General features: G+C 47.7%; 1 protein-coding gene and 2 non-coding genes across 3 annotated transcripts; 1 reads left to right on the top strand and 2 right to left on the bottom strand.

Moving 5' to 3' along the window:
- Nucleotides 1–9,179: 9,179 nt before the first annotated feature.
- On the bottom strand, nt 9,180–9,252 carry TRNAV-AAC (transfer RNA valine (anticodon AAC)). Its single transcript has one exon. It is a non-coding gene; the product is annotated as a tRNA-Val (tRNA).
- Nucleotides 9,253–9,497: 245 nt separating this feature from the next.
- Nucleotides 9,498–9,571, bottom strand: TRNAN-GUU (transfer RNA asparagine (anticodon GUU)). The gene has a single exon. It is a non-coding gene; the product is annotated as a tRNA-Asn (tRNA).
- Nucleotides 9,572–13,253: 3,682 nt separating this feature from the next.
- Nucleotides 13,254–24,212, top strand: ALOX5AP (arachidonate 5-lipoxygenase activating protein). Its single transcript, XM_064729550.1, has 6 exons — nt 13,254–13,489; nt 16,355–16,607; nt 20,144–20,243; nt 21,212–21,282; nt 22,612–22,693; nt 23,331–24,212. The coding sequence occupies exons 2-6, from the start codon at nt 16,442–16,444 to the stop codon at nt 23,491–23,493; spliced, it is 582 nt and encodes a 193-aa protein (XP_064585620.1). The 5' UTR covers nt 13,254–13,489; nt 16,355–16,441; the 3' UTR covers nt 23,494–24,212.
- The last annotated feature ends 440 nt before the right edge of the window (nt 24,213–24,652 follow it).

Here is a 24,652-nt window from a genome sequence, read left to right as displayed (position 1 = left end):
TGTCTCATTACCTTCTCCCTTCCCCCTCGCCCCTCGCTGAGTGTGCCCTGTCAATCAGGCTAACATACCAGCAAGGCGTCGTGTGATAGGTGTCCCTAGTACCTTGAGACCCTGCCCCTTCACCTGGTTGGTGACTCACCTGTCCCCTCCCCTTCCCCTGTCCTGAGCTTAAAATGTGAATGAGACCATGCGGCTTTATTCTGTTACCAGCAGTGGCCCAGTGCAGACGTATCTGTACTCATGGAATAAACATCTGGCTACCTTCTAGCAGAATCCATTCCCTTTCTCTCCACCATCGCCAGAAGCTCTCTCCTGAGGAGAACGGAGTCCTGTCTTGTGCCCCGCTGCACTTTGCCGCCAGCCAAGGTACCTCTGGGGTTAAACACCACAGTGCTGCCTCTGGCCAAGCAGCGAAGGTCAGAACTGGCCTAGGCACCATCTAACTGGTTATATTGGGATACATATTCCAATATATATTGGCGTCCCTGTGGGTGGCTCGACTCTGCAGCCCGAAAAAGGACTCGCAGTTCCTCAGAGAAGCTTCTGCCAGCCGTGCATCCAGCTGAAAGGAGCCTGGCTTCAAGACTCCCAGCTAGAGACTTTGGGAATACTCCCAGAAAAAGTTTCGTGGACTGTTCGGTGCCTTTGGAAAGCCCTGCTTCATTGTGGTGAACAGATTTTCCAGAGGGAGAAAAGGGCAGCCTCTCTTGCACCCAGAGAGAGGTCCTTTTCCGGTGGAGACCTGCCTGCCTGTACCCAGCCTACAGCTTCCATTTCACGTGAGTATCTCTGCTTTCGGTAGAGCAGAAGCTCAAAAACAGACTCTGCCGCGAGTTCTGTTCCTTTTTGCCTTTGCATTTTGGCTGCGCAGCCCCACAGACGAGAATTCATAGCGTTCTAGTTTAGCTTTCCTGCTGCGTGTTTCACTGTTTTTTAGAATTCGCGCCGGAGCGGGATCGCTCTCTGCCCTTCCCCCCCGGCTCAGTAGCGTGTTCAGACACGTGTTAGGAGACTCTCTTTCTCTTTCTCTTTGCGGGAGAGGGGGGGGCTCTCTTTCCACGTGGCCGGGGGACCTGCAAGGTCGGGCGTGCTCTGCACACGCGGCGGCGGGGGGGGGGGCGTCCCGGTTTCGGCTGCCACGTGGAGTGGCTGCTCCCTCTGCTCCGCGGGGGTGCTGCATTCCACGGCGGGGGAGGCTTTGTTTCTGCCTCTGTTCGGCAGGGCGTGCCCTGCCGCTGCTGCCCGGGAATTTTAAAAGCATTATATACAGCTGCATTGTGAAGCTTTTGTCTGCTCGTTATCGCTTTCTATCTGTGGTTTTTTTTTAGAAATTAGTAGCTGATTTTAGCTTTGTTTTTGGTCAGGCGAGATTAAGTACTCTGCTTTTTTACATCTACCATGGGTTCCAAACTTAGCATTGTACAAAGGGGAGTGTATTATCATATTGTTAGCGTTTTAGTCAAGAGTAATGTGAAATTCTCTAAAGGAAAATTGAAACAGTTTATAAGATGGCTTTTTCTGCAGTTCCCAAACATTTCCCCTGAAGAAATCCACAATATTCAATTCTGGGATAAAGTTGGGAATGAATTGATAACCTTAGGACAATCTGGCAAATCACCCTCAGCTAAATTTGTGTTCTGGAGTTTGCAAATTCGAACAGCATTACTCAAACAAAAGGAAATGGAGAAAAAGCCAAATGTAAAGCCATGTGCCTCTGCTCTCCCTGTTCCTCCCTCTCCTTCTAAAACCCCTAAACCTCTTTCCCCAAAAAAATCCCGAGCACGTGTTAGCTTTTCGGAGAGCAGTGATGTCCAAAATGGCCCCCAGTCCCTAGGGGGTGCACAAGATGGTGGGTGCCACGTGGCATCTTCCCAAACCTGGTCTTCTTCTTCCCAAAATCCTCTTAAGCATCCCAAAATTCCTGCCCCATCCCCCTCTCCTCCTGTTCCTCGTGACACTTTCCCCCCTCCCCCCGCCTTTCCTGCAGTACCCTCAGCTCCGCCCCTCTACTCCTGCCAGGGGGCGGCTGCTGACGTGATGTCACCAGGTGACCCCGCCCTCTGTTCCCACGGTATCCCCGCCCCCTGCCAGCCCCTTGACCCCGCCCCCTGTTCCCACGGTATCCCCGCCCCCTGCCAGCCCCTTGACCCCGCCCCTTGTTCCCACAGTTTCCCCGCCCCTTGCCGGCTCCCTGTCCCCGCCCCCTCCCCGGGTTCCCACGGTGGGGACACACCCACTGCCTGTCCCCAAACCTGTAGCTGTGATCCCAATGCTTCTGATTCAAGAGATACAGAGCAGGGGACAGCAGACCCAATGCATGGTGCCATGTTGTCACTGGCCCCTGTTACGTTTCAGCCTGCAGCTCAAGCTGGAGCAGCCCCAACTGCTAATTGGAGTTCTTTTGGACGACAATTGATTAAAGAGATCTGTAAATCTCATAAAGAATATGGTCCACACAGTCCATATTTCCGTGGCCTTTTAAATTCTGAATTAAGTAGGACTATTGTGGTTCAACATGATTTAAAACAATTGTTTTCATGTCTCATGACATCCACGGAATTCAAATTATGGGAATCAGCATTGAAACAACTGCTAAAAGATGCTCTCCCAAGCTTACAGGCTGATCCAAACACAGCAAAAGACAACAATGGTAACCTTATTACTATTGACCACCTCTGTGGTGAGGGTCAATGGTCTTCTCCCTCAGTCCAAGCTGCTGCAATTCCTGCAGAAACACTTGAGAAAGTAAAGGAAGCAGCTGAAAAGGCATTCTTTTCCCTCCAACCTGAGGGGCTTTTTGAGCCCTATAGTAAAATCAAACAACTACCATCAGAGCCTTTTGTGAAATTTGTAGAAAGGCTAACTAGAGCCATTGAAATACAGGTTAAAAAAGAAAATGCAAGGGAAGCAATTTTAGAAGAAATAGCGTTCACAAATGCAAATGAACAGTGTCGAGCAGCAATCCTGAGCCTTCCTATGGAACCTTCCCCTACATTAAAAGATATGCTTCTAGTCTGTAACAGGAAAGTGCCTCTGATGAGTGTTGCTGAAAACTCCAGACCAAGGCTGCTGCCAAGACCACCTCAGCGTGTTGCTGTTGCCAGCCCTGCACCTTCTCTTTCAGCACAGCAGTACCCTGGGCAGCAGCGGAGACCGGCAATGGTTGAGCCCACTAAACCATGCCTGCTTTGTAATAAGCTAGGGCACTGGAGTAACCAGTGCCCCCTGAAAAGAGAATTTGATGAATTTAAAAATAGCAGGGGAGGAGAACTGCAAGCCCTCCCTGGGGGTCAACAACAAAAAAACGAAGAATAAAGCGCCAGCCTGCCAGGCGTGCAGACATAAAAGGAGCAGGCCAAGAGAATAAGGATAGTAAAATAAATCAAGCGCGCGATAATATTAACATTTGTGTAAGTGAAGCAGGTGCTTCAAAGACCAAGTCCGCTAGTCCACTGTTAAATGTGAAACAAAATAACCTTTGTTATGATTTAAGTGATTCTGTATTAACCGCATCTTCTGTCAATGAGCCTTACAGGTTGCAGCTGACAGAGTCACTCCACCTGAAGGACACTGACTGGCATATTGTCTCTGTAAATCCTGAACAGAAAGGTACTTGGAACCAAATTCGTTGTAAGTACATCATCACTGGGGACAAAAACACACCACAAGAGATCGAAATTGCTCCGGGACTGACAACATCAGATCCCAAGCAATTTGTTCTCAGCCTGCACTGTTTCCACCCACCCCTGTTTCTTCCTAAGGGACAAATTGTTGCTCAAGCTATCCCTGTGCCATCTTTACCTGAAAATGTCGATAAACAAGGGCCCACAGTCGCCCGGGTCCAAGTTATTGGGACAGATAAACCCAAATTGTGGTGCAATGTCAGTGGGGGTGGGGAGTCTAAACGCATTGAAATGCTTGTAGACACAGGTGCAGACTGCACAGTGATTCCAGTACAAGACTGGCCAGCACACTGGCCTTTACAAAATGTTGCTGGTCACCTTCGAGGCGTAGGAGGTCTGCAATTGGCAAGGCAATCCAAAAGCATTATTCAATTCGAGGGTCCAAACGGACAATTGGCAAATATCCGTCCATTTGTGTTAGATTATTCAGAACCTTTGTTAGGGAGAGATTTAATGGCCCAGTGGGGTGTCACAATTAATATTCCAGACTCTCCACAGCATTTTTGTGCAGCAGTCATTAAACAACAGCGCCCCGCTCAAAAACTTAAGTGGAAAACAGACGAACCAGTTGATGTGAAACAGTGGCCACTCAGTAAACAAAAAATAAAAGTGCTTGAGGAACTAGTACAAGAGCAACTAAGAAAGGGCCACATTGTGGAGACCATGTCCCCATGGAACTCTCCAGTGTTTGTCATCCAAAAAGCTGACAAAAAGAGGTGGCGACTTCTCTGTGACCTCCGACAAATTAATAATGTAATTGAAGATATGGGTTCTCCCCAGCCTGGTATGCCATCCCCAACAATGCTTCCTCAAGATTGGAAATTAGCTGTTATTGATATTAAAGATTGTTTTTTCCAAATCCCATTGCACCCTGACGATGCACCGCGTTTGGCATTCTCTGTCCCTTCTATCAATTCAGAAGCTCCTATGAAAAGGTACCATTGGACCGTTCTTCCCTCAGGGCCTGAAGGTATCTCCAGCTATCTGCCAGTGGTATGTCTCTTCCCTGCTTTCCCCAGTACGTGCAGCCGCAGAGAAGGCCATCATCTACCATTATATGGATGATATCCTTGTGTGTGCCCCCAATGATGATTTACTAACACATGCGCTTGACCTAACGATCGATGCATTGATTGTTGCAGGGTTCGAGCTCCAGGAACAGAAAATTCAAAAGATGCCACCTTGGAAGTATTTGGGCTTAGAAATTGGAAATAGGACCATTGTTCCTCAAAAACTAGAAATCAATCCAAGGATCAAGACCCTTGCGGATGTCCACAAGTTGTGTGGGTCTTTGAATTGGGTAAGACCATGGCTTGGTCTGACTAATGAAGACCTTGCCCCTCTTTTCAATTTACTGAAAGGGGGAGAGGACCCAGGTGCTCCTAGGTCTATTACCCCAGAGGCACGGAAAGCTCTAGAAAAGGTTCAGATTGCAATGTCCACAAGACAGGCCCACCGATGCCGGCCTGATCTGCCATTCAAATTTATCATCCTAGGTAAGTTGCCACACCTCCATGGAATTATTTTCCAGTGGGAGGAAAAACAAACACCTAAGGCAAAGGACACACCAAAAAAGGACCGGGACCAGAGGGACTCTCTCTTGATCATAGAATGGGTTTTCCTCAGTCACAAAAGGTCCAAGAGGCTGACAAAGCCTCAGGAGCTGATAGCAGAACTGATCCGGAAAGCAAGGACCCGGATCAGGGAGTTAGCAGGATGTGATTTTAAGTGCATTCACATTCCAGTTGAGTTAAAATCAGGTCAAAATACTATGAAAATACTGGAACAATTGTTTCAAGAAAATGAAGTGTTGCAGTTTGCTCTGGATTCCTACTCAGGACAATTTTCGGTAGCACGGCCCGCTTGCAAATTGTTTGAACAAGATGTTCAATTTACTTTAAAATTAAGAACTGCTCTAAGTAGGAGACCTTTAAAAAGGGCTCTGACTGTCTTTACAGATGCGTCCGGGAGGTCCCACAAGTCTGTTATGACTTGGAAAGATCCTCAAACCCAGCAGTGGGAGACGGACATTGCTGAGGTGGAAGGTTCACCTCAGGTTGCTGAATTGGCTGCAGTTGTTAGGGCTTTTGAAAGGTTCTCAGAACCATTTAATCTGATTACAGACTCTGCATACGTGGCAGGAGTAGTATCCAGAGCAGATCAAGCAATACTGCAAGATGTATCTAACATTGCACTTTTTGAATTGCTCTCAAAACTGGTAAAGTTAGTCACTCACCGAGAGCAACCCTTTTATGTGATGCATGTCAGGTCACACACTGACTTGCCAGGGTTTATCGCTGAAGGCAACAGAAGGGCAGATGCTCTTGCTGCACCTGCAGTGATGGCCACTCTCCCAAATGTTTTTGAACAGGCAAAAATCAGCCACCAGCTTTTCCACCAAAATGCACCTGGCCTGGTTCGCCAGTTTAACATCACTCGAGAACAGGCCAAAGCGATTGTGGCCACGTGCCCAAATTGCCAACAACATGCACTCCCTACAGTGAGTACGGGAGCAAACCCAAGGGGACTGAACAGTTGTGAACTGTGGCAAACAGATGTAACACACATACAGGCTTTTGGACGGCAGAAATATGTTCATGTTAGTGTAGATACCTTTTCTGGAGCGGTCTATGCTTCTGCCCACACAGGAGAATCATCTATTGATGCTATTAAGCACCTCTTACAGGCTTTTTCTTTCATGGGCATCCCCAAGGAGCTGAAAACTGATAATGGGCCTGCTTATAGATCCAAGGAATTCGGGAGCTTCCTGCAGCAATGGGGAGTAGAGCATAAAACTGGCATCCCCTACTCCCCTACAGGTCAAGCCATTGTAGAAAGAACTCACCGTGATATTAAAAGGGTCCTGGACCAGCAACAACAGGTTCTGAAGGTAGAACCTCCCCACATCCGGTTATCCAGGGCGCTATTCACAATAAATTTTCTGAATTGTTCTTTTGACAGCCTGAACCCACCCATCCTACGCCACTTTGGGGGAGCAGTCATAGGTTGATGAAAGAAAAACCTCCAGTTTTAGTAAAGGACCCTGAGACTTGGAAAATGGTGGGACCTTACAAATTGGTTACTTGGGGACGTGGATACGCCTGTGTGTCCACCCCCTCTGGTTTAAGGTGGGTTCCTTCCAAATGGATAAAGCCCTATGTTCCCAAAGTCTCAGAGAAATCTGCAGAAGCACCCCAGGTTGCTCACGCTGCCTGGAGAAGAAAACGCCGCGCACGTTCTCTGGAGGAAATTCCATTTAAGCCTCCTATCTGGAATAGTTTGTAATATATGTTTGTCTCAAGTTTTTGTACCAGTTTAGATCCCACTGTTCGTGTGTAGCCTCGAGACGTCATGAGACCGAGCCTGCTTCTCGTCCTACTCGTGATCATCCCACCTGCAATCTCCTACATAGTACCGCAGCCCAAACCACGTATGGACTACCTTGACAAAGGCTCTCAGACATCAACAGAGAAACTGACAACGGGCTGAATGGACTTTTCAATGGCTGGGGACTCTCGGGCTGGTTGGGATCTATTCTGAAAACTGTAATTTTAGTGCTGTTTATTTTAGTTGTAGTTATTGTAGTTTTTAGCATTGTTTTTGGAGTAATCAGACGCATGGTTCTCAAGTTAATCTCAAGCTCATCTCCCCCTCCTGAGGTCTACCATTTGGAAGCCCTCAGTGCTCCAGTGGATGACCTAGAAGCCTCAGTAGAATCATTCTGCACCATAAACACAGTCCTCTTCTTTTTAAACAAAACTAGGGGGAGATGTTGTGGTGTGTTGCAATTACCTACGACAAAAGACCTGCCCCCACCTGGCTACGCTTTCTTTTCAAGTAGTTGTGGAGAGCAGTAAGGTCCCCCCTGAGCCTCCTTTTCTTCGGGCTAAACACCATTAGCAGCTCCTCATCAGTCTTGCACTCCAGATCCTTTCCCAGCTCCGTTGCCCTTCTCTGGACACACTGCAGCCCCTCAATGTCCTTCTTGTAGTGAGGGGCCCAGAACTGAGCACAGAACTTTAGGTGTGGCCTCACCAGTGCTGAGTACAGGGGCACAATCAATGCCCTGCTCCTGCTGGCCACACTACTGCTGACCCTGGCCAGGATGGCATTGCCAGCATTCCCATTTCCTTTTCCACTGGGCAGCTTTCCAGCCACTGCCCTCAGTGCCTCCAGCACCGCCTGGGGTTGTGACCCAAGGGCAGGACCAAGTGCTTGGTGTTGGTGAACCTCATACAATTGGCCTTGGCTCATCAACCCAGCCTGTCCAGAGCCCTCTGCAGAGCCTTGTTAGTCTGTGTCTTCTGCTTTGGGAAAGGCATAATCGTGGCACTCAGTGTGGAATCAGCTCTGCAGAACAGGTGCTGTGATTCAGATCTGACTACTTGATGATACATTCAAACACTTCTTATAACACAGTAAAGGGTGAAAAACAGGGCTGCCCTCTAGCATCTTGCCTACAATAAACCAACACATCTGCATAGGAGCTGCCTGTATGGATTTCTAGCCATATACCTGCTAGAGCACTGTTCAAGAAATCTATTGTGGTGCCGACTACAAATATGATTTGATCTTGATGTTTTTCATGGCTGGGTATTGCCATTTATTCTTCCATCACTGGTTTTCTGCTTTAAATAATTACTCCCTTCCTGACAACATATCCGTGAGAGCCATTGTGTGTTGTCTGTGTTCCTTTTGCAAAACTAAACAGCTGCTCTTGATGTGAGCCCCTTCGTGCCCAGAGCAAAACACATTGCCTTTGAGCAGCTTATACTCAAAAGTGTGTGCTGTTCTTTGAAGTCCACCAGGATTCGGTCTCGGAGTGGAAGAAAATTCCAATCTAAGTATTGATCTAAGACAGGGTGCAGGCAGAGCAAGAGAGAAGAGAAGTTTAGTGGGATAAGAAGGCTGATGGAATTTGCAGCATTTTTAGTTTTACACTGCTGTGCACAAACACACTGTGGTTGTTTGCGAGGGCGATGCTGAAGCTGCACAGCCCAAGAGAACACAGTGGAGCCACAGGGCTCACAAAGGAGAGGAAATGCTGGGAAAGGAGTGTAGGGAAGAAGGGGCTGGGTGTCTCCAGCTATGTTTTTGAGGAAGAGGCTGGAGAAACCCTCAAAAGATGCTTCTCCCCCGACGTGGATCTGTATTACTCTTTTTATGTAAGTTAATAGCTGATGGGCCTTCTGTAATGCCCACGGCGAGTGGTTGTAGTTTTTGTCCCAAGTTTTCTAATGATGCTCAGACCGTTTCAGCTGAAGCTCCTTTCCCCTCCTCTGGGCGATCTTTCCGGAGAAAACACGTTTGTGGAGGAGCTCGGGCATGGGAATGAAGCAGAGCTTCAGCACAGCCCCCAGCCCTGCCCCTGCCAGCCCCCGGCAGCCCAGGAGGCCGCTCGCCCTCTCCCACGGCGGGGCGGGGCATGAGGCCCGCGGCTAAAGAGGAAACGAAGAAACACATCCGCGGTGACCCGGGAAGGGAAAAAAAACTTGGTGTTTCCGCCCGGTTTCGAACCGGGGACCTTTCGCGTGTTAGGCGAACGTGATAACCACTACACTACGGAAACTCCTGTTAGGGTTGTATGGTCCTGCAGTCCCTCTTGACCAATGGAACGGAGCACCCGCAACCCTGCTGTGAGCACACGGTGCGGGTGGAACTCCTCCTGGCCGAGCATGAGAAGCGAGGCCCCGGAGCCAAAAACGGGTCTCGGGCAGTTCCCGCCGCTATAAAGGCGGCGCGGGCCGGTTACAGCCGCCGCCTCTTGCGGGAGGGAAGGAAAAACTCACTGTGAGCCACAAAAGAACGGCGCTTCGTCCCTGGGTGGGCTCGAACCACCAACCTTTCGGTTAACAGCCGAACGCGCTAACCGATTGCGCCACAGAGACGCGCTGCGATGCAATGCCGCCGAGCCACGCCTGGGTCCCGCGGCGGCCGGGCCGGGCTCTGCGCTCCTTTGTGTCCTTCCCGTTCCCGCTCCTTCGGGGGCGGCCTGGGCTGGGCTTTAATCACCGGCCGTGGGGCCCGAGTGGTTTTTAAATCTGAAAAACGGCCCTTCCTTTTCTTCCCTGTTTTGTTTTCTCCGTGGCCTTTCCCCTTTGTTTTCCTGGGAGACTGGGGAAGAGTGGACAAGCAGAAAAATGTAGTGGTTGAAGTTCTGCCTCTTGGTGGGACGGTTGCCAATGGGAGCCTGAAGGCTGCTCCCCGAGACAGCTCAGCTTGCAAGAGGAAGCTCTGACACCATGTGCCAGGGATGAGGAAGGCAAAAATTAGCATTGCCCTCTTATTAAGGTGATCAAGGGATCCAACATTTTTCGTTCTGATAATTACAGTGCCAAAAGGAGTAGTTGTGACCACAGACTTTGTGAAAAACGCCAATCACTTGTTTTTAAAATTTTTAAAGTTTAATAATAATAAAATGGTTATAAAAATAACAATATAATTAGGGTAAAAATAATTTGGACAATTTGGATTAAGGCAATATGAGACAATAAAAACAAAGAGTTATGGATGTCTGGGTACCTCTTCTGGGCAGCATAAGCCCGAAAAAGGACACCCATTAATAGAGGATTAACCCTTAAAAGCAACAGCCTGTTGCATGTTCATGCACCCCATACATGACACGTAAATTCCATTCAAACAAAGGATTCTGTGTGGTCAGTGTCAACTTCTTCCTCTTAATCCTAATGGCATCTTCAGGGCTGAGCGAGGTGGGAAGAATTCAATAAGAGAGCAATAAATTTGTTTCCTCTGAAAGATTTAGGTGTACTGTGGCTGCTATCTCGCTGTGAGTCCTTTCCTTTAAAAAAAAGTATCTTACATAGTATAGTTTCTATTTTAACATTATGTTATTATGTTAAAACTTTATGTTAAACATTGTGTTAAAACTATATTTAACACACTACTTAAGAAAATTAATACAACATACCTTTCTTACACAACACATATAATATTCATTTTAATATTTGCTAAAAGCCAATCATAAAATATGCATATTTCACAACTTGAAGAACAGAAGACAAAATTAACTCCACAGTGACTTTTGATTCATAGTCCTCTGATAATTATTTGCAAGAGCTAATGGAAAGCAGGAACAGAAATGAGACAGGATGAGAGTCTTCTCAAAGCAGAGTGGAGAGAAAGACCTGTGAATTTGCTGCCCAGACAGCCTCACCTCAGCTCTAAACAGTCTATAAAATTAATTGAAACTAATTATTAATCAAATTGCAACCCCCTAAAAGATGATAAGGTGATAATGGCAGCAAACATGAGTTACAAAAAACAAATCAGCAAGGAAGATATACCCTAGATGGATGAGGGCCAAGTCTGGGAATACTTAAGCAACCTGCATGTGCATAAATCCATTGGCCCTGGTGGGATATACCCACAGGTGCTGAGACAGATGGTAGATCCATTGCAGTTTCCATCAGCTTTGATCAGTCATGGCAATGAGGGGAAGTGCCCAAGGATGGGAATAAAGCAACATCACCCCCACCTTCCAGAAGGGCAGGAAGGATGACTGGGGGAACTACTGACTGGGGTCAGCTTCACCTCAGTGCCTGGGAAGGTGATGGATGAGCTAATCCTGGAAACCACCTTCAGGCCCATCAAAGACAGTGGAAGTGCCAGCAGTTGGTGAGTATGGCTCGAACAAGGGGAAGTCGTGTTAGACAGTTTGGTAAACCCCCATGGTGAAGTGGTTGGCCTGGTAGAGGAGAGGAGGGCAGGGGTATTGTCTGCCTGGACTTCAGTGAGGCCTTTGACACTGCCTCCCATGAGATCCTTGCAGAGAAGCTGTTGATGTGTGGGTTTGATAAGCAGACAGTGAGTGACTGAAAAGTGGCCAAACTGTTGTGTCCACAGTGTGGTGGCATGATGTAGTTGGATGCCATCAGGGATCAATATTGCACAACATTCCATTAGTGATCTGGATGATGGGCCACAGTTTAGCCTCAGCAAGTTTGCAGACAGCACCAGACCCACAGGAGTGGCAGACAGAGCAGAAGGTGATGCTGCTATCCAGAGGGACCTTGACAGGTTGGAGAAATGGGCTGATGGGTACCTCAGGAAGTTCAGCAAGGAGAAGTGCAAAGTCCTGCAGCTTTGTAGACAAAAAAAAACCCATCATGGTGCCATCTAGAATTCAACCTGGCAGAAAGGAATTTGGTTGTCCTGGTGGACAGCAGGTTGAACATGAGCCAGCGGTGGGCCTTTGTGGTCAAGAAGGTGAGTGGTACCCTGGGTCACATTAGACAAAGCATTGCCAGCAGGTCAAGAAAAGTGATTCTGCTTCTTTGCTCAGCTCTGGTGAGGCCAGATCTGAAATACTCTGGGTAGAGTTAATTTTCTTCCTAGCTTCTGGCATGTAGCTCTGGTTTGGACTGGTGCTGGAAGCACTGCTGATAACAAAGGGTTGTTTTTGTCACTGCTGAGCAGGACTTATGCAAAGTCTAGGCCTTTTCTGTGTCTCACATCACCCTACCAGTGAGTTGAGAGGGGACAGAGCGGGGACATCTGACCCCAGCAGATCCAAGGATTACCCCATAACATATGGCACCATGCTCTGCATATAAAGCTGTGGAAAGAAGGAGAAAGGAGAGAACATTTGGAGTGATGGCATTGCCTCCCACAGTAACCATTATGTGTGATGGAACCTGGCTTTCCTGGAAATGGCTGAACACTTGCCTGCCTGTGGGAAGCGGTGAATGCATTTATTGTTTTTGTTTGCCTGCATGTGTGGAATTTCCTAACCCTTTCCTCACTTTTATCCTCCTGATTCTCTCCCCCATCTCACTGGTGGGGAGTGAGCAAGTGGCTGTGTGGGGCTAAGTTGTGGCTGGGGTTGAACTGTGACAATGGGACAAAGAGGGTGAGGAGGGGGAGCCTGTGCCAAGGGACCTGAAGGGACTACTGCTTCTGTCTTCCAGCTCTATTTTGAGCTGAATTTGTACCAAAGGAATATGAAAACAGTGAGTGAAAGGAGGAAGCCTGTGAAATGTGGAGAAGGAGGGGTTTTTGAGGCGGTGCTCTGTCAGCTCATTCTCTTGGCTGTGCAGAATGAAGGCAGCATTTTAAAACTTGCAGCATTGCCCTTTTCTTTGTGCTGCACTTCACAGTTGCAGCTCTGTTCATGCTCTCTGCTGGGGTTTTGTCAGGTTCAGCGAGGATGGGATGCTGAGGCAGGCAGGGAGTCACCCACACGTGTGCCTGTGCACTACAGCTGATGAGGCTGCGGCGCTTTACCTTTGCAGAGCACACTGCTCGTATTAACCAGACAGTCCAAGGGGCTTGTGTCCCCTTGCATTTGTGACAAAGCATGACAGCTGGGTGTCACCTGGCTTTCATATGTGGGAGCTTCACACGAGCAGCCTTTATTTTATCAAGAGGCACACTTTCATTGGACTCCTTTCTCCTGAGCTCTGATCAGAGTGCATGAGAGGAGAGATGAGCATCCCCAAAGGTATTTATAGATCTGCATTCCCACTCCTTTCCTCTTCACCATGAAAGCAATTCTACAAAGGGATTATTTTGACTGGCTGTTCAAGATTCCAGGGGAGGAGATTAATGTGCAGGAAGTCTCGCAGTGCAACTGGAAAAGCTTGCTGGCTTTGCACATTTTTGTGAGCTTCATGGCTCACTGAGTCAAGGTTATCTTCCTTGGACAGGGTGATGTGGATGTCAAAGAGCCATGCAGCAAGCAAAAGGGCTGGGATCTGACAGCAGCTGCTGAAGTGCTGAATTGCCTGTGCCTGAAGAAGTCTGACCACAGCTGGAGGTTACAGAAGGTGCAGGCACAGTTCCCCAAGGTGTGTATCCCTCCCCTCATACCCCCTTTTCGGGTTTTTTTTGTCTACTCGGGAGAATCCCTTATTCAAACAGCCAAGTGAGATATGATGGAGGTGTTTTGCACTGCTGTTTCTCCCAGGTGAATGGGATTTTCCAGTGATACCACCTTTGTCTTATCCAGACACTGATACTGTGTGTTTAGGTCTCAGGGAGAGGGAACAATTTAGTGTGTAGATATGGAAAAAGCTGCTGCAGAGTAATTTTAGCTCTCCCTTGCCAAGGCAATTCCCCAAATTGCAAAAATATTGCCAGAATCTCCTACCCTTCAGCTATTACAGTGCCAAGGAGTATGGAAGGTAATATTCCTTCCCACAAGAGGTTTCTGCTCAGTCTGGCTACACAACAGTGTTGCCTTGCCATGGTAAAGGGAATTATTCTTCAATGTCTCACATACCGTCTTGATTTCCTTGTTTTTCCTCAAGCAGAGCCCTCAGAGTGATGCTGACTTAAAAAACAAAACAAACAACAAAAATCAAACCAAACAAAACCCTGCAGCTCCTTTCTTAAGGCAGCCATACGAAAGTGGTTCTTGCTGGCAAAGCTTTTTTTTCCTTGCACACCAAGAAATCATTTTAACAAGCCCTGGAGTTGATGTCATGGTTGTTTTTTTTACTGCAGGGAGGAGTGTGAAACCCTGCTTTCCTCCACACATACATGTGGGAGGGCTTTGGAGCAAACCTGGGTGGGAGGAGGGAACAGGCTGGGTTTCCAGAAAAGCTCTGGGGATGTCAAGTGCCAAAATGCCAAAGCAGTTCCAGGGGACAGGGGGAAATCAGAAGGGCAGAGCAGAAGAGCAAAGTGGGGATGAGTCTGTGCTGAGAGGCACTGAACAGCAGCAAAGCAAAGAGCTGCAAAACAAAGAGCAGGACAAGGAGAAAGCAAAGGCATCAGCAGCTCATCTCTCACGATGTGGCCAGCGCACCAGGATGGGAGCCGGGGTCAGCCAGCTGGAAAGCCTTCTGGCACAAATTCCCGGTGTCTTGTGGGGTTTCTTGCATTATGGCAGCTTCACACCTCAGCAGCCTGGTTCCTACCCTCTTTTATACAAGAGTTCTGCTGAGTAGAAGTCACCTCTGGGAAGCCTTTGATAGCAGGGAAGTGTGTGTGTTTCCTTGGCAAGGTGGAGCAGGCTCATGTGCTTGTACTGCCACTTGGAAATCAAAAGCAAGCTGCAGGCTGCCTGCTAGATTTGCACCAGCACAAAACAGGTAGCAGAAGGAGAATGCCTGCTGCAGGAGGACGAGTGGGAATCCTCCTACCACAGATGCCCTGAGAACTTGTTCTGTCCCCTTTGCCCTCTCCTGTCAGCAGCTCCCCCTGCTTGCCCATGCCCATGCACAGCTCCTCTCTTTACAGTCATAACACTGATCTCTGCTTAGGCAATATTCTTCTTTTGACTTCATTCCATCATGGCTTTTAGGTGATGGGTTCTTCTTCTCAGAGCACTAATAGATGCTTAACATTAAATACCATCTCTTAATACCGGCTACAATCCTGTGCTCCATAGACCGGAAAACATAAACATTGTTGTTCAAGTAGGAAAAGATTGTATTCTGGGGAAAAGAGAGCTTTAGCCTGAATAAAAGCATTCACAAAGAGCTGTTGTCATCCTCTTTATGTTCTTGGATTTGGGCTTTTTCCTAAAGCAAATCTGGCAAAAGTTAAAGATCTGAAGAAAAAAATCACAGGCCGAATCTAAACCTTGATATTCTTTATGGCCTTGCTTTTCACACAGCTGTATCTGTATGGACTGTAGGGGAGGCATCCCAGAAAGACAGCCTTTTCCTATGCTGATAACTATGTCACAGCTCACAGTTAATCACCTACCTCTGCCAGTTCATTTCTGTGTATTTGTTTATACCCAAAGTATATGAGTGTTTTCCACATGTAAGACTATGGATGATAAAAATTTACATGATAGAGAGACTGGGCAAAAATTACTTACCATTGTAAGTAAATGTGTCCCCATTGAAAAAGATAGGTTATACAGTTTGGCTCCTGCTGGAACTCCTGCCTGGCAGGGTGAGGTCTGATTTGCCTGTGACAGTAACTGGTGAGTGATCTCTCCCTGCCCTTATCTCAACCCCTTAGCCTTTTGTTGCATTTTCTCTTCCCTGTCCAGCTGAGGAGGGAAGATATAGAGTGGCTTGGGTGGGCACCTGATGTTCAGCCAAGGTCAGCCCACCCCTCTGTCCAGCACTGCAGCCTGTGCTTCTGTGCCAGCTTCATTGAGGGGTTGGATCCGAGCTATGAACACGCTGCAGCAATTGTGCTCAGCTATACTGGGCTTCAAGCACTAAAATTGGGGCACAACTGTGAATTCTGAATGCTTGTAGCTGTCACTGTCTTCCAAGGAGTAATTAATTCATAGGGGGCAGGATCCATGCCTGGTAACAAAAGACATATTTCTGTGCTCCGCAGCAATGCTCACGGCACTGCTGTACTGCCCATTCCAAAATGCCAGGGGTTTCAGGAGCTCTGGCTTGTGATGTGCAGGCTTGGGGTCTCCTCACTGGTGAGACTGATGGAGCTGTGACCAGGAAGAGCATCTGTACGAGAGCAGCACCATTGCTGAGACTTGTCCACATTATGTCTCCTCCCAGCTGCTTGTGGAATGTCCAGGCACTTGCTGTCAATGCCGTGGTGGCCTGACTGGTTTCTTCCAGCCTTCTGCTGTTCCACACAGCCAGCCAAATGCTCAGAAATGCTTTAGATATCCAGGTTTGCTTGTGTGTAGGAAGGGCAATAGGTATCTTTCCACATTATGTATCATCTTAGATCACAGACGTGTAATCTCTTTTTTCCCTGGGCTTCATCTGTACAAGTGAGTGAGTGAGCCTGCGGTTGGTGGTCTGACAGGCACCAGAGCAGAGGGTGCTGCCACTCTCCTGTGAAACCATAGGAAGTGTTTCATGATTCAAGATAAGACCTTCACTTCCTCGTTCTGTGCTCGTACCACTGAGCTGCCACCGAGGCTGCACCATCCACCCCGAGAACCCTGTCACGAAATGGACCAGGAGACCCTGGGAAGCATTGTCCTGCTTGTCATCGTCACCCTGATCAGTGTCGTCCAGAACGGTAAGACAAAAATGAACTTTTTTTTTAAGGGATAGAAGAGAGCTGAGGAAAGTTCAGGATGATGTATGCTGAAATGATCTTTGGATTGGTAATATTTAGTTATAAGTGCATGCATGCTTAGGCATGGCTTTGGCTTTAGAAACGGCCTTCTAGGCATGGAATTTTGTATGACACTGTGGCAGTATCCTGGCAGTCACATCCTACTCTCTGACATTCTGGAGTGAGTTTTCAGCTAATGTAAGGACTAATATGCTAGGATACCCTGTGGCTATATGAATTTTGATTTGATGACTTTTCTGACCTGGGTCCCTGCTATGGTCAGGCAGAGCTGCTCTCAAGCTGAGCCCTGCTGCCATGGGCAGGGATGGAGTCCCTGGGGGGTGGCAAGGCGAGCTGGGTGAAGGGAACAGAATTGGAGGAATCTGTGTGGGCTATTTGTGGGCAGGCAGCTCTCCTGCTTTCCTGCATCTCCAAGTCCTGCAGTATAACTAATCTCAATTAACTGTGGTCCCAAGAATACTGTACATTTCCTGAGATGTTGAAGTTTCCTTCTCCAGCTCTTATTCAGACGTTGTATAGTTCCTTGTATAGTCTTCAAGGTTTTTTAAATAAAACAAGTATCTCTCCTGTGCAAATTTGATTTTAACTTCTTCGTCCTCTCTTACAAATACTTTTTTTAGCAGGAAATTCTGCCCAGAATTTAAAGAAAGGATTGAGTTTTGCCTCAGCTACACTATGTTTGCCCAGGTTCAAAGAGATTCAGCAGTGGGCTGGGCAGCTGGTGAAAATTCCAGAAATCTGTAGTGAAGGCTTCTTATTACAAATAGGAGATTCCCACTGAACACAAAGTCCTAGGAAATGAACTATTATTCTATTCTTGGGCTGCTGCAGAGAGGGGGAAGTAGTGGGATCCTAGCTGCCAAGGAACAAAAAAAAAAAAGTAGATGCAGACTGCTTTAGTTTCAACATAGGCAGTAAATGCCACATCATTTAACCCAATGCTATTCTCTGGAAAATGAACAATGTGTGACATCACCAGAATATGGCACATTAAGACCAGAGCACACACCATAATTAAGAAAATGTGACAAATATACATTTCTTGCTATGTAATCATATGACTTTATAGACAGGGTTTTTTCTCTCACTCAGACATGTCAGACTTCCATCCATGTGCTTTTATCTGTCTGTGAGATTATGGACCCAACTACTAAAAAGGGGAAGTAGGATGCTTGGCAGAGTCTGCCAAGCACGTGAGGCAGACAGCCCTAAACCAGGATTTCAAGCTTTGCGTCATCCAGTTTCCTCTTCTCAAGCTTTCTTTCCAGAAAGACCAGACCTGATATGTAGTCTTGCAGTGAATTATGCTTCACATTGCAATTATAAAAGCAGTAGAAATGTTTGTCAAGGGGTATCAGGAATGTTGAACTCTTGCTGTGGCTGTCATTCAGCAAAGCACTTGGGCCTCTGCTTGACTGTCTCTGAGTGCATGAAGTCAGTACCATGTAAATTTGTAATTAAATACTTCTCTGCAAAGGGTGCAGGACTAGAAAACAGGTTGAATGCTGCTGTTCCTGAAGATGGAGGTGGGCTGTGGTGCTGCCCCAGTCTGGTGTCCATTTACTGTCATCTTGTTCATGACGGAATCTCCACATCCTACGGAATTACTCAGGTGGCCGCATACCACTGAGTGACGCATGCAGCCTAAAGTTTTGCTCTTTTACCAGAGATATGTTGCAATCCAGCATCTTTCAGGGCAAATTAGCGGTCACTGCTGAGCAGATCAGGACAGAGAAAGCAAAGTGGAGAGAAATAAGGGGCATGTTTGCAAGCACTGGCTATATGGGATCATCAGCTCCCAGTTTCTGTTTGCATGGACTTGTGAAACAACCAGGCTTATACTGAACTTTTGCACATTACCTGGATCAGAGTGGGACTGCCACTGTTCAGCCTCTGGGCAGTCTGTGGAACCTTGGAACCTCAGGGAATTATCTCCTGGAACAACTGAGGTGAATTAAACCTCTCCACTCCAGCCTTGCTCTGCTCCCTCCCCTCATGATGGCTTGTGAAAGCACCCTCTTGCCTCCCAGCATAGTGGAACTTCTCTGCAGCAGCAAGCTGATATTTGGGAAGTGGCAGGACCTGCAGCAGTGGAGAGAGAGATAAATAGCTTACTTGGCTTTCTCAGAAAAAAGAAAGCCAAGTCTGTGGTATTTTCTAGAGACTTTCAAGCATGATAAAAGAAAGGGAAGAGGTGTGCTACCAGTGAGTCCATGGGGTCGCAGACCTGCAGGAAGTCCATTGCTGCAGCTCAGCACTGGACAAAAAAGTGCTGATCAACTCTGTCCTCTTCAATTAGGTCCTCTTAGTGGCTGTAGGCAGGGTAACCTCTTGCCAGAGGCTGTGCTGGTGTGCAGATGGAGATGTTGGGAACTCTGTGCCACCGGATGATGTCTGGTCTGGGTCCCCCAGGAGCCAGTGCACTGTGCTGGTGGCTGTGGGAGGATCTGCAGCCCGGCTCAGAGTAGGGGTGCTGGCTTAAAGCACTGTGGGTTTTTCTGCAGAAGGGCTGTATGTACCTAGGGGATCCCACAACACTGGGAACTGAAAAACCCAGTCATTTTTGTTAAAGACAGTGGAAGTACAAAGGACCTATTTACAGCATCAATGAAGGGGGAAAAAAGAGGCAACTCTTCAGATTGCAGGGATGAAATCCTGCAGCTTATCTAGCTAAATTTTTATTGCTATAATAATGTATTTCCTGATGGGCTATCTTTCATGTGTATATATTAGGTTAATATTCCAAGCCATAGAGTGATTTGGAAGCACTTGAAATGGGGTGCACTACAGCAGAAAGCTTGCAGCTTGTAGCCTGCCAGAGCTCTCTCTGGTGTACTTAGACATATGATTGATGGTCTCTGGTTTAGTGTCATCAGATAAAATGTGTTTGTCAAGAGCATGATGCATTATCTTGAGGTGCTGCATTTTTGCAGCAGCTAACATTCTGACACAAGTCTGTTGCTTAAAAGGAGGATACATAGAAATCAGCCATTAAGACCAGGCTTTCTTTGGGCCTTTCTGGGAAAAGAACCAGCCCTGCAGGATGTCCTTGGTTTGGCAAATGGGTTTCACTAAAAGAGAATAGACTCCCTTGTCTCCCTATTCTGTTGGAGAGCAAGATTTGGGATTGGCAGCTCTGACTGGAAAGCTCTTTTCCCACTGGGAGCTCAAAGAACCGGGTCAGGGCAGTGCTTCTGCAGCAGAGATGCAGAGACTGCCCAAAGTGCAAAGTTGGGATGAGGGAGGGATTGGAGGTGAGAGCCTGTTACCCGTCACATACAGACATGTGGGGATGCATGGAGGGTTTGGTTAAACCTGGGTGACAGAGTGAGCACACTGGCCACATCCTGCACCCTCATGCACCTGTGTCTTCTCCTGCCGTCTGTCCATGGGAACAGAGCTGAGCCCACAATGCCCAGCTTCTGCAATATCTTCAGGTGACATCTCAGACTGAATACTCTGTGGTTTTTTAACAGCTTTTTTTGCAAACAAAGTGGAGCATGAAAGCAGACACTGCAATGGGAAGGTGTTGCAGCGGCAGGGATCCTCCTCCTTCGACCGTGTCTACACTGCCAAGTGAGTAGACAAGAACTGAGGAGTTGGTGTGGGCAGAGTGGGGTTCATCGTGCTCTGCATTAAAATTAAATCCAAACCCTTTTGGGGGCCAGGGGTGGATTCCACATTGCCTCAGATGAGGGCTTTGTACTTAATCCCTAGCTGTGCTCAGTGTTCAGACATGAGGTTTTTGGATATATTTGCTGGCTGAATCCAGCACCCTTGTTGCCACTATGGTGCTGCATGTATATAGGTTTTGCAGCCATCACAAGTATTGTGTCCCTTCATTTGGGAACCAGTTCACTCTCCCCTGACACAGCCAGGGTGTCAAGGGCTCAAAAGGAAAGGGCCAGCAGAGACATCAGCCTGCTGAGGAACAGGTAGGTGGCAGAGCTGACACAAATCCCTTGGTCTCTGGCACCTCCCTTGGCACACAGCTCTCCACTTCTCCGCTCCTTTGCCACATGGAATCACTCTCAATTTCTTCACTTCTCCCCCTCCAAAAGCATTCACAGCTGAAGGAGGCAGCTGGACACCATTCCTGTTTCCCTGCAAAGACACATGTTAACTCTGTGAGACACTCTTAGTTGTAATGCAATTCTACATTTGCTGGTTTCTTCCAATAGCTTTATTAATATGACTCAGTTAAAAGGACTTCAAGCCAGTAAAGTTCACAGCATCTATCATGATCAAACAGGTTAGGGAGAAAGTGGCTTTCACAGGTGCCAGGCAGGCGCAGGATGGTTTGTTTTCCTCATCAGGCAGCACAAAGACATCCATTATCTGAGTGAGGAAACAGGGAAGCAGACCTGGGTGAGGAGCCCAGCCCTTGGCAGTCAGGGGCCTCCCACTGCTCTGTGGTAACAGCCTGCTCTCAAGGGCCCTAGTGCAGCCCAAATTCACCTGCCACCAGTCTCTTCTGGTGAAACATACTGATTTTTTTTCTATTTGCCTGTGCTCTGATTTCTCTCTTGTAAATTCCATTCCAGCCAGAACTGTGGACATGCATACCCTACGTTCCTCGCTGTGCTTTGGTGTGCTGGCCTTCTCTGCAGCCAAGGTAACACTCGTTTGTTTCTTTGTTTGTTTTCTTTTCCCCCTTCAGCCTGGCACCACATTCAGCAGAGGATGGTGAGCACTGTGGAAGTTACACTTTCAGGGATCAAGCCTCCTGCAGCAGGGGAGCCTCTCTTACCCCCCTGTCCTGGGGCTAAGCATGCTGCTGGAGTAGCAGCACACTCATGGCATGGCTTGGCTTATGTCAACAGATGTGTTCCCAGACTTAATTCAAGGCAGTCCAGGCCAGGGAGATTTCCCATACTGGCATTATGGATGAGTTCCCTTTGTTTTGGGTGGAGGGTTTAGTACTTGGTCGCTGGATTATTGCCACATTATTCCATCTAGGGACAGAAAATGAGCTCAATTTATTAAATTGCCAGACCTGCCACCTCTCCCCTGTGCTGAGGGCTATGTGGGACTATTGACCTGCATTTCTAATTGTTATCCCCTCCAATGCAATGTGAGTTTATCTAACATGGAGATGAGTGCTTACCTGGAGTACATGTGTATTCTTTCTGGAAAAAAACCCGAGTTTCTTAACCAGGAGAAGAAGGGGAGTGGGAAAGGCTAGAATTATGGGGGAAAGACCCTTTTTAATGCTCAAAAGTTAGCATTGGACGATAATATATCCTCCACCTGCTCCTGGTGAAGTACATCTACCAACGGCCTTCTGTTTCTGGTGAGAACCGTGCCTGAGTTGGGGCTCTCTTTCCTGAGCCTGGTGCAGCCCACACTGGGTTTCACAAAATCATAGAATGGTTAGGGTTGGAAAAGATCTCAAAGATCATCTTTTTACAGCTCCCTTGCCCCGGGCAGGATCACCTTCCACTAGACCAGGTAGTTCAAAGCTTCTTCCAGCCTGGCCTTGAACACTTCCAGGGATGGGGCATCCCCAACTTCTCTGGGAAACCTGTGCCAGTGCCTCATCACTCTCATAGTGTAGAACTTTTTCCTTTTATATAATCTAAACCTGCTTTCTTTCAGGTTAAAGCCATTTCCCCTTTTCCTGTGAGTTCATGTCCTTGTGAAAAGTCCCTCTCTAGCTTTCTTGTAGGCTCCTTTTAGGTACTGGAAGGATGGTGGTGAGTGTGTGCTCTGCAGTGGGCACAGCTGTGTGCAGGATTACACCCACAAAGTTTTCAGAAAAGCTGGAGTGAAGGAAAGGCACATGCTTTTCCCATGCAGAGGTCTCTATCCCAGTTCCAGTGCTTGTCCTATAACCCAAGACTGCAAATTCCCATTTCCATTCCAGCCCAGGCAGAGATGGGGACAGTGTGTACAGTGAGAGCTGGGCTGGTGTTGTTAATGCCTTGTTTTGTCCTTTGCCCAGCTCCTGCTGCCTTTGCTGGCCTGATGTACCTGTTTGTGAGGCAGAAGTACTTTGTGGGCTACCTCGGGGAGAGAACTCAGAGGTAAGGACTTGCAGAGCCTCTTTAAAAAATCCAGAATGTGATAGCAGCACAGCTGGATGCTGCACTTCCGCAGGCAGAGCCACTGGCTTCTGGGGCTGCCTGCAAGAGCTGCTGGCATTGGGTAGTGCAGGAAAGTCCCTCTCTTTTGGATGAATGGGGGTAGCTGTGGGAGATGTTGGATGTGCAGCAGCACTGGGGTCAGGGGCCTGCAGCTCCTGCTCACAGGACCCTCTGGAAACACAGGTTTGCATGTTGGTGCCACTATTTGCACAAGATTGCCTTTTCATATTAATATTTATATTTTATTATAAATAAAGCAAATTACACACATGTGAAACAGAGTTGTCCCACAGCCTGTAATGGATATGAGCACATTCAAGTACCTCCAAACAGACACTTTTGTAATCAGCAGCCTACACTGAAACAGAAGGCCAAATCCAGATCCAAACTGATCCTGAAAATTACATTTAAGTCCTCTCAACTGCCTGGGAATGAAAGACAGAAAAGAAATTGTTCCCCACTCTCTCAGCCCCTGAGGTCTTTCAGCTGGTGTCAACAATAGAGTCCGAAGTCTGAGGGTTCTCATGTGAGATGATGCACAATAAGAAATTGCTTTCCTCCATTTCTGTCTTCTCAGCACTCCTGGTTACCTGTTTGGAAAGCGCATCATTTTGTTCCTGTTCCTCATGTCTGTGGCTGGAGTACTCAACTACTATCTTGTCTTCTTTTTCGGAAGTGACTTTGAAATACACATTAAGACGATAACCAGCGCGATCTCTCCATTGCTGCTCATTCCCTAATTCCCCAGAGCACTGAGAGGGTCAGCACGCTTCCTATATTGATGCCCAAAAGCTGCTATAATTCAACTGTTTAAGAAATGAACCCATAACCCAGTGAGATTTCTGTAAATCTCATGCTTGACAAGCTCTGTAGTTTGATTTAGCCTTGCTTTTTTTTCTTCGTCAAAAAGATTTATCATGAGCACTTGGCACGCCCAAGGAATGGTAACAACTTTTCATTTAATTCTTTAGAATTCTTTTCCCTAAAGGGCATCTTGCAAGCTGCCTGCATGACTGGAAGGGACATTGTATGCTTGCTTCATAAATGTGTCATGCTTAGCTTTTGTCCCAAACCCCAGGATCCTCCCAGTGTCGTTCCTGTCTGGTGGCTCCCCCAGTCACCCTCAGATGCAAGAACAGCCCTTCACCATCATTCCCCGCGGCCCTGCCCACACAAGGGCATGGACCAGCCTCTTCACCTACCCTTTCCCTCTGACTTGTTGATGACCAAACTCTTGCTGGTGCAGGAGGGTGGCAAATTGGCCCTTTTCTGGTCTTCCTTGATAAATAAATATTCATGTGCGTAACAGTCACCACGCTGATCTCATTCACGCTTCAGCCTCTTTGTTCTCCCAGAACTGGGAAAAGGAGTGGTGTGTAAATGAGGAGCTGGTGTATCGCCGGTGGGGTTGGGTTTGTTTTGATTTGCTTTGTTTAATAAAACAGTCTAAAGCAATGAAATGTGTCTGCTGCTGTCTTCTTTGCCTAGTGCGCGATCTCAGCGCTCTGTGGCTCAGCATCCAGCCAGAGCGTGGAGCCAGGGCAGGAGCACTGGGCTCTTTGTGGAGCTGCTGATTGCCCCGAGAGGACCGAGCTGAACAAGTCCCCCTCTATGAGCACGGTCAGTGCTCTGCTCCCAGCTCTGACCGTGTGCCACACAGGTCTGCGCTGAGCAGAGCTTTGATTAGTGGTGCAGACCGAGGCAGGCAAACAGGTCTGTGCAATCTTTTTAAACATTGCTACCCTCCGAGTGCTTAAGCTCTTAAGCCTGTCTGATTGCTGCATGCAGGATGGATAAAGCTGTATTTTATGACTCCTTCGGGTGGGAATGAGACTCCTCGCTATGTGAGAAGAGAGAGCGGAGCTGTTCACAAAAGAAGGTGCAGAAAGCCATCTGCCT

The sequence above is a fragment of the Zonotrichia leucophrys genome, chromosome 1, assembly GCF_028769735.1.
Source record: "Zonotrichia leucophrys gambelii isolate GWCS_2022_RI chromosome 1, RI_Zleu_2.0, whole genome shotgun sequence".
In the NCBI taxonomy this organism is placed as follows: domain Eukaryota; kingdom Metazoa; phylum Chordata; class Aves; order Passeriformes; family Passerellidae; genus Zonotrichia; species Zonotrichia leucophrys.
This window is presented reverse-complemented; position numbering and strand designations above follow the sequence as displayed.